The sequence below is a fragment of the Phoenix dactylifera genome, chromosome 18, assembly GCF_051530095.1.
Source record: "Phoenix dactylifera cultivar Ajwa chromosome 18, Ajwa_hap1_PhDact_Kaust_v1.1, whole genome shotgun sequence".
Lineage (NCBI taxonomy): Eukaryota > Viridiplantae > Streptophyta > Magnoliopsida > Arecales > Arecaceae > Phoenix > Phoenix dactylifera.
Genome location: NC_143207.1, coordinates 6,317,875 through 6,327,773, shown reverse-complemented (window position 1 = coordinate 6,327,773; position 9,899 = coordinate 6,317,875). Strand labels below are relative to the sequence as shown.

General features: G+C 38.8%; 1 protein-coding gene across 2 annotated transcripts; it reads left to right on the top strand.

Moving 5' to 3' along the window:
• The first annotated feature begins 1,580 nt into the window (after positions 1–1,580).
• LOC103697724 (transcription factor BHLH148-like) lies at positions 1,581–4,275 on the top strand. 2 transcript variants are annotated; one of them, XM_088714263.2, is made up of 3 exons: positions 1,581–2,030; positions 2,695–2,982; positions 3,910–4,275. In XM_088714263.2, exons 1-3 carry the CDS (start codon positions 1,638–1,640, stop codon positions 3,931–3,933), a joined length of 705 nt encoding a protein of 234 aa, XP_088570389.1. In that variant the 5' UTR covers positions 1,581–1,637; the 3' UTR covers positions 3,934–4,275. The 2 variants fall into 2 exon arrangements, with proteins under 2 accessions (XP_088570389.1, XP_008777863.1); XM_008779641.6 differs by having other exon boundaries at positions 3,903–4,275.
• The last annotated feature ends 5,624 nt before the right edge of the window (positions 4,276–9,899 follow it).

Below are 9,899 nucleotides of genomic sequence, written 5' to 3'. Positions count from 1 at the left end.
TTTGATGGCTCCTAAATTAGACTACAATGGAGCATCGAATTCTCTGAAAAAATAAAATGGAACGACTTATCTTTTCTGATGGGGGCAAAATGGATCGTCTAGCTCACATGAAAAAGAAGCACCCAATTTCGGCCCAACAGATACCAACGCCGGCCGGAGGTGTTCTCAATCCAGCTTAGACTCCGCCGAAGGCTCCTTCAACCTCGGATATTTGCCGGCATACCCGATCAAGCTCGGACGCCCTCCTTATTCGCCGATGTGACCGACCAAGCTCGAACACCCTCCTTATTCGTCGACGCGCCCGACCAAGCTCTGGCGCCCTCTTCAGTACTGCACCTCGGCTCTTAAGTTCGGGGCGCTCCACCAAATACACTCCTGAACCTGGAATGCCAGGCTGGTCTCAGTACCCTCCTAACTAACCTCTCAACGAGCTCGGCTCCGCCAACAACCGTACCCATGTGCGTGCCTCCGCCCTCCTACAAGGCTATGCGCTGCGACGCCATTACGTCGTGCTTCACCTATCAACCCACAACAGTCAAGGACAACGCCTTACCATTCCCCATAACGGACTCCACTACGCGCCACATATAAGCTTAAGCTACGCGCCACTCCTGCTCATGATGGAAACGGACCATGCCCTGCTACGGCTGTCAACGTCTCACCATTTTCCGGGGCGGACTCCACCGCGCGCCATAAGTAAGCTCAAGCTGCGCGCCACTCTCTCTTATGATAGGGACAGGCCATACCTCCACCACCTAAGCACTCCTATCAGGACTATAAAGGACTCCAACAGGTAACTCTTAGGGGGACTCTTGGCTGGAGATACGAAGTTCTACTCTAACTTGATCGTCGGAGGGCTCTTACAGGAAACACCGGTGAGGCTTTGTGCAGGTATACTGCCGGTCGCAGGAGGTGGCTCTCCCCATCTTATTCTGCACTCCGGCAGCTTCCCCAACTTTTCCGGCGTAGTCACCCTCGGACCAGATTTGAACCACAAAGATGACATGGAGTGAGCATTTTTCCTTTCGAATTCATGGGACCTCAAGGATATGTACTAGGTCTTCATCAGCCATCAATTTAACCTAATAATTTTCTCTAGATCTAACGTCCTTGTCTGAGTCCCTTTCTTGGATGCTCAGGCTACTCTCTTTAATCTAAACAGACGTGCTTTCTACTTCTCCACACGTCACGGTCCACAAATAATAGTAATATCAGCAACTGCGTGGTAGGTTCTAGGCCACCACATGAGATTATTTACTAATCTCGTCCCCCTAGCCTTGTTCGGAAGAGGACCACCTAAAGGATGGCTGAGATCTGTCAACCAGTCCGACCAATCTGTCGATTCGAATCAACGAACGGTCCAGATCGATTACTTCTCATCGCAACACCATCACCATTTAGCTCACGCAGTCGACCAGTATAGGCCCCACGCGCTCCATTCCGTCACATGAAAAATTGTAGGGGGAGACTACCATTACCATCACGTGTTTCTTCGAATATAATTGACCGTTCCAATTTGATCAGCATTGACCACGTGTTGTTAAATGCTGCGAAGTGCGGACCGTATATAAGGCCAACCTGGGTACCTGAAATTTAAACTTAGCGGGGGGAGTGAGAACTGAGAAGAGAGACATGCTATGGAATCCTTTGCCTCCTTCCAAGAGGAGCTCTTCCATGGGGACAACATGCTTTACTGGGCCTTTTCGCCGGAGCCGGCCTTCGATCTCATCGCCGCCGTCCCCGAGCCAACTCTCGTGGAGCCACCGGTTGTTCTCAGGAGCGCCTTCGAGCTGTACACTAGAACGGAGAATGAATACAAGATGGAGGCCTCGAGCTCGGGATCCAGAGGTCGTCGGAACATTCACCGGAGAGTGATCGAGATGTTACAAAGGATTCCCAACGCCAAAGAGGATTGCAGAGGAGTAGAGACGAGCCGTGGATTTAGGCATATGATGAGGGAAAGGCAGAGGAGGGAGAAGCTCAGCCAGAGCTATGCTGACCTGTACTCAATGCTTTCTACCAGATCAAAGGTTAGCTTCCAGTCTCATTCTACTTCTTGGATATTCATACAGAAATTTGTTTTCTTGGAGATAAATTTATTAATCCTTTTCTTCAAATATTAAAGTGGCTTCACAGATATTCACACAGATATCCTTTTATGAAATTACAAACTAGACGAGGATTTATGGGGAAGCCGATGATACAATGTGCCCTATGCTTTCTTCTTCTAGTCCTTTATGTTTTAGCTTTGTAATCCCTCTCTTCCTTTAAATCTCCGTTTTCTTCCTCCTCTGTAACCTTATACTTTGTAATAGGGCTTATTCGATAATTTAGATTTTTTATACTAAACGCAGTGGTTCTTGTTCCAAACATATCTAATTTTCTCACAGGATCATGAGAACTACTTTTCCTTGATCTTCTGTATATCGATGAGCACCTATGTTTTCTTAAATTATATAGCTATATTTTGAGGTTTAGTTAAGAAAGCTAAGCTACCATCAGAGAGCTTAGATATATGCCTTTACCAATTGAATTTTAACTTTTTGGAAAGTTTCGATATTAATCAGTCAGTCAGTCTCGTTAATAATCATCAAGTTCAATGAACTAATGCGTGTAAGTATTGTATACTGAAGTTTAATCGATCAATTTAGGATTTGTTTTTGTTTAAGCAATTTGTTTGTATTTTCTTTGTAGGGTGATAAGAACTCTATTGTGCAATCGGCTGCTTTGTATGTGAGGGAGCTGAAGGGAGTGAAGGACCAGCTGCAGAGGCGAAATGAGGAGCTTAAGTCAATGATTTTAGGGACCAATGGAAAAACAGAGGAGGCGAACGTTAAATTTCGGGTGGCAAATCCATCGTCTGCCATCGACTCCTTGATTGGAGCTTTTCAATGCTTGAAGAGCATGGATGTCAAGGCCAGAGCCATCCGGGCTGATCTCTCCGGCAAGGAGTTGTCTGCTATCATGAGCATTGAAACAAAGGTGCGCATGGAAATAAAATTCCAAAAGTCCAGGCTTCTACTCACTTGAAAAGAAACAAATTTTATAATTCACTCTATTTATTGCCATTCCCATATCTTCCATTAAAGTTTTGACATGCTTGGGCATCAGTTTTATGTTAATATGGTCCTTCTTTAGAAGACAAATAAAATATTTATGGGATACACCACTACTTACCCAAAGAAAATAAAAAAAAAACGATGGGGTATGCTACACACTTCAAATCACTGCCAATGTAAATCTTATATTTGATTCTTAGCTACTAGTGGGAGATCAATAAATTACATGGTCTAAGGGTCGCTATAAGGTTACTCTATGGCCATTTAAAGAACAATATCTCCTTGTGTCAGCATGCAAGTGGATTTGATAAGCCTAGATCTGATCTGGAATGTACCATTATCATCTTATCCAGAAATACAACCACTAGGTCACTATAGTTTCTAAAAATAATAGTAGGAATATAGTATAGTCAAGCATGAATCTCATAAAACTTGAATCTATTTTTCAGACAAGCACGCGCATACATACATACATACATACATATATATATACATATATATATATATATATATCTATATATATATATATATATATATATATATATATATATATATATATATATATATATATATATATATATATAAAGATCATTAGAATTCAATCACCTTCCACAAGTTTAGTCCTTGAACTACTAAAACAAGATTAAATTTGTCAAATGACTTGCTTGGATTTGAATTGAATCACAGAGCCAAAGCAAAATTGCCTTTAATATTAATTAAGGCTAGTAAGTCAGGGATGATGTAATATAAATTAGTTTTCATTACCACATACTATGATTTAAATATATTTTTCATCTCAATATTTACAATTAACTAAGTTGAAATATTTCTGCATATAAAAAGATAGCAGCTGATGAGGTGGAGAGAGCCGTAGAAGGCGCCCTAAGGGAAGCAGAGGCGAAGCTTCTTCGCCCCCTGCCTCGAACCCACTGATCGTCCCAACTCTGTCACGGGGAAAATGTGCCATGATCCCTTTCAACGCCGATGTCATCAAACCTCTTCTTGTACGGGAGGAGATTGGTCACGTGACGATATATTGTTTTTCCTTGAAGGAGCCTTCAACGGCATTTGCGGCTGGGTTGGTCTACGCCTGTCTATTCGGAGTCTACGGAGGTTGTCATTCTTTGTTTTCTTTTTATTTTTCTTAAACTTTTCACATTCCATGGTGTATATAAATTCGGTTTTATCCGTTTAAGTCCAAGGTATTTGTGTGACATGTCTCTATCGGAACTGCCCGCATTATTGGTTAATGATTTAAGGAGTAGGTTGAACGTGAGGACAGGAGAAATAACCTTTAAAATTTCAGGAATAATGCACAGAACCTTCTGCCTAAAAAGGGGCGCACATGTAAAACGATCAGAAAACTAAACATGAAAAAAGATGCAGCTAATTTCGTACCTAAGTAATTAGATTATTTTCAAAAGCTCTTACTGCATCACAAATTATATCCGGCATCAAATGTACCATTCTGGCAGTATACCACAGAAATAATTTGAGATGAGGCAAGAAAGACGGTAATCTGAAACGAGCCGTATTCACATAATCCGTTACGAAGTGAGGGAGGCGATAAATCAAAATAAGTCGTATAACGAATAAGGTCCACAAAAATAAAAATTTTGAATGGGATGGTGCAGCTGATGTGGATAGAATTTGCTCTTATCGTATAAGCAAGTGATTGGCATTCAATTCTGAGAGGCAGGATCTTATAATTTTCAACCCCCAATAAGAAATTAGTTATGGTTTATAAACTTCGACATGGTTTTCTATGGAGGATAGGCACGGTAGGTAAGTACAGGATGTCTCTGATCTTGTATTTTTATTAAAAAATAAATAAAAAAAAGGATATTAACAATCTATCAATATCAATTTCATTTTTTACTTTCTATTTTTAAAAATAAAAAAAATAAGATAAAAACTTATTTCATACAATTATTTCTACTTTTATCTTCCAAAAATTATTCTTATTATTTTAAAAAATATTGCTACATTAAAATGGTCAATCAGCATAAAAATTTTTAACTATGAGGTGTTATTTATCCCCGGTAAATATCCATATAGTGAAATACAAATTTTGTTATGAAATATCATTTAAATAATATTTAGGGCGACAAAACACTATTTCATTACAAATTTTCAAAAAAAATGTGATGATAAAACTCCCTTTCCATGGGAAGTCCTTTGGCGATTATTTAAGACTTTTCACAATGAGATATTGCTCTCAAAAACTTCAAGACTTTTAGCAAAGATATATTATAGTTTATAATTAATTTAGTTATTAATTTTGAAAATGATTTTGCAATCGTCACCAAATGCATACTCGTATATAGAAAAAAGAAAATTAGTTGCAATGCTTTTGGTGTCGGATAGTTTCACTACTAATTTCTTTTATTTTGGTGACAAAATAATTTTCATTCTAAATTTATTTTGATTTGGTGGCAATGAGGAATTAATTATGTTTCATAAGCTTAGACTTGATTTTCTGTAGAGGATAGGTAGGGTAGGTAAGGACAGGATGACTCTGACCTTCTTATATTAAAAAAACAAAAAAGAAAAAAGTACATGGATATTAAAAGTCTATCAGCATCAATTTCATTTTTTACTTTCTATTTTTTAAAATAAAAATAAAAAACTGAGATAAAAACATATTTCATACAATTATTTTTATGTTTATCTTATAATAATAATTATTATTATTTTAAAAATAATGCTACATTAAAATGGTCAATCAGCATAAAATGTTTTAACTACGAGGTGTTATTTGTCCCCAGTAAATATCCATATAGTGAAATGCAAATTTTGTTATGAAATATCACTTGAAAAATATTTTGGGCGACAAAACACTATTTCATTACAAATTTTTCAAAAAATGTGATGATGAATACTCCACCCCTATCTTTCCGTGGGAAGTCCTTTTGTGATGATTTAAGACTTTTCACAATGAGATATATTCTCAAGAACTTCAAGACTTTTAGTAAAGATATATTATAGTTTCTAATTAATTTAGTTACTAATTTTGATAATGATTTTGTAATCATCACCAAATGCATCGTATACACAAAACAGAAAATTAGTTGCAATGCTATTGGTGTTGGATAGTTTCAATACCAACTTCCTTTATTTTGGTGACAAAATAATTTTCATTCTAAATTTACTTTGATTTGGTGGCAATAAGAAATTAATTATCATTCATAAGCTTAGACTTTCTCTGGAGGATAGGCAGGGTAGGTAAGGACAGGATGGCTCTGGCCTTCTTATTTTTATTAAAAAAATAAAATAGAAAAAGTACATGGATACTAAAAATCTATTAGCATCAATTTTATTTTTTACTTGCTATTTTTAGAATAAAAGAAAAAATTTAGATAAAAACATACTTCATACAATTATTTCTACTTTTATCTTCTACAAATTATTCTTATTATTTTAAAAAATAATGCGACATTAAAATGGTCAACCCGCATAAAATGTTTTAACTACTAGTTGTTATTTGTCTCTAGTAAATATCCATATAGTGAAATACAAATATCGTTATGAAATATCACTTAAAAAATATTTGGGGCGGCAAAACATTATTTCATTACAAACTTTTCAAAAAAATGTGATGATGAATACTCCCCAGCCTTTTCATGGGAACTAGTTTGGTGATGATATAAGACTTTTCGCAATGAGATATTGTTCTCAAGAACTTCTAGACTTTTAGCAAAGATATATTATAGTTTCTAATTAATTTAATTACTAATTTTGATAATGATTTTGTAATCGTCACCAAATGCATACTCGTATACACGAAATAGAAAATTAGCTGCAATGCTATTGGTGTTGTTGGGTTACCCCCGCACGTATTGCGACGATCGCAAAGGAAACACACGCAGGGTCGTTCATCTCATGAATGTCCTAGGAAACGTAGATTTCAAAAAAATTCTGAGTTCTCTAACTCAGAAAATTATGAAATCTTAAGAAAAGATTAAAATTACTAACTTGATTAATTTCAGATCTGCTATTAGGAATTGTAAAGATCCTATCTGTTAGATGTATGCCCTAGAAGCTAATCTGGCTGACACATTATTAATTCTAGGGACATAATTTTGTACTTGACTATTTATTATTGAATAAATAAAAGGCATCTTTTCATTCATATTGTTTATGTGTCTATGAATCGTCCAAGGAATTAATAAGATGATGATACATATTCTCAAGAGTTGAGAATTTGAGCCATGTATCATTGGTGATTAATTTCTAAATGCTCCTGATCAATGAATCATCACGAGGACGGTGATCGATCCGATCAGTGCACAGATCACTTTCCTTCTGGATGGACGAGACTTGAGTCCACAGTGTAGGGACACTGAAGTGATAGTGCAGGTGCTTGTTAGAGAACAAGGGTACTGAGCGTGACCAAGACAAGAAGTCACTTGGATGTCTATCCACTCGTCAGTGACTTGCTTGATGTTGCAGTAGTGTGACTGGTCCTTTGACCTGCGGTGCTTCGGCTACTCACAGTGAGGTTATTGTAGTTTGACTGCACACATACATGGTCTCTAGCCATATGGGTCCATGCAGTGTAGATTGGCTGCAGTAGGTTCACTGTAGGAGTAGGGTATGCACCTATAAGGAATCTATCGACCTTGATAGAAGAGGAGTGATCCTATGTGATTTGTTAGACTGAGTTCTAAGACCTTGGCCAGGGCAGTAATATAAAGTGGAAAAAGAGTTTTCCACCATCGAACTCAAGTCGAATAAATCTTGACATATGACAGACGATGGGGTTTGACGAGTTGTCCATGACCTCCGTCCTGTAGGGATCCACGATAGTAGGATTGTATCACATGTTAACTGCACCTAGAGGTTCATCATTCCATTCTGCTGGGTAGCCACTACATGCTGCTAGGTGTCACTGGTGGATGGTGGGACTCATAGGGATTATCTTGATGATCGATAAACCCTAATAAGTTGAGTTGGAATCGTTCCAACCCATTGAAAGGAGTTTTCAATGATATAGTGATAGAGATCACAATATATCTCACTACCAGTCAGAATAGAACCTATGGGGTCACACACACTAGAAGTATTGACCGATCCGATGGTTGAAATCGTGATTAGGAATCACAAGAAATCAATTTGATTGATAAGAAGTTGAAGAAGGAACAAAGGGAATTAATTAATTGGACTTAAACACAAATCCTACTTCGGGTAGGATTCCTAGAGTCCTAATTGGATTAGAACTAGGAATCCTAGTTGGAGTAGGACTGGGATTCCTATTTGGAATAGGATTCCTACAATCCTAATGAGATTAGGAATTTTGAATTGGATTCCTACTTGGAGTAGGATTCCTAGAAATCCTAATTGGATTAGGACTTCGGATTCAAATGGAGTCCTAATTGGATTAGGACTAAAATTAAACAAATCCTAATTGGATTAGGATTCCTTAAGTCTAAATTAATTAATAATCTAATGAATCAACATGACTCCTAATTGGATTAGGATTGAAGAGTTCAATTGAGTCATGGTTCATTCAAGTCCTAATTGGATTAGGACTAGCGTAGATTGAACCCAATATGGTCAATCCTAATTAGATTAGAACTTAACCATAAGAGAGGCACCCAATCCTCTTTGGAAGAGGATTAGGGCAACACAAGAAGGAGGGATCACGCCCCTCCTCCTCTCCTTGTGTGCGGCATGAAGAGAGGGGCCGGCGCCCCCCTTCCCTCTTTGGAAGATTGTCTTGGAGCTCCTAATTGTTAGGAGCTCCACTCCTTATAAAAGGAGGACTAGGGCCGGCCCCAAGGTAGAAGAGCCCTCTTCCTCCAAGCCGTGGCCACCCTCTCCCTCTCCACCCTTGGTTCAGCCGCCATCAGCAAAAGAAAAGAAGAGGAGGCGTCTCCCTCCTCTTGGTCTTCTTCCTTGGCTTCAGCGCGTGTGAAGAGAAGAAGGCTGCGAAGGGATTTGATCTTCTTCTTCTTCTTCAAGATCCTTCTTCTTCCTCCTCTCAAGTGCAATCAAGAGTTGATTGAAAGAGAGGACATCAGCCATCAAAGCTATCTTTGCAAGGGAACTAGCACCCCGGTGAGATAGAGAGCTTGGATCGGATCCTGCTTCGTGTGGATACCCGTAGAGGCCGGACGTTTGAACGGCTTCAAGCGAACCCTCTTCCAAAACCACGAATTCAGATTTGCGGTGATCATCTACCCGCGCAAGGTGAAGATTTGATCTTCCTAATAGTTTTAAAAGTTTTAATTCTTACCTAATTACGAAAGGTCTCGAAACAACGTTCATGCGATGAACGTCGAACCCGTGCATGCCGATTCCGCTGCCATCTGAAAAAATTTTGAAATATCAGCGGCATGGGCGGGTTCCCAACACTATCTTTATCTTTGAGGGGGTAGATCTTCACCGCTGTCTGATGATCGTTGTATTTGATTCGCTTGAAGCCGTACAAGTGTCCAGCCTCTACGGATATCCACACGAGGTAGATCGCTCCAAAAATCTTGATCTCACCGGGGTGCTAGCTCCCTTACAGAGATCCTCTCTTGATGGCTGATTTTCTCTCTCTTTCAATCAACTCCTTGATTGCTTTGAGAAGAAGAAGAAGGAGGAAGAAGAAGAAGATGTCGGTGCTGCTGCTTCTCCTTTTTCTTGCTCACTCCTGGAAGGAGAAGGAGGAAGGGGGTGGGCGGCTGAATCTAGGGATCTCCAATGCATCTAAGCCCTCATGCCACCCCTCCTTTTATAGGCATCTCATGCCTTGGCAAAACCAGAAAAATATTTCTCTAAATCTTTTCTTGGTTCACCCCTCCTAGTTTCTCCACACCCTTTACTTAATTCTTCTACACCCCTTACTTAATT

What these genes read in the sequence shown, in the direction of transcription:
- LOC103697724 (XM_008779641.6), top strand. Translation starts at nt 1,638, where the DNA reads ATGGAATCCTTTGCCTCCTTCCAAGAGGAGCTCTTCCATGGGGACAAC. An exon ending in TGCTTTCTACCAGATCAAAG is followed by an intron (nt 2,031 to 2,694) that starts GTTAGCTTCCAG and finishes TTTTCTTTGTAG; the next exon opens with GGTGATAAGAACTCTATTGT. An exon ending in TCATGAGCATTGAAACAAAG is followed by an intron (nt 2,983 to 3,902) that starts GTGCGCATGGAA and finishes GCATATAAAAAG; the next exon opens with ATAGCAGCTGATGAGGTGGA.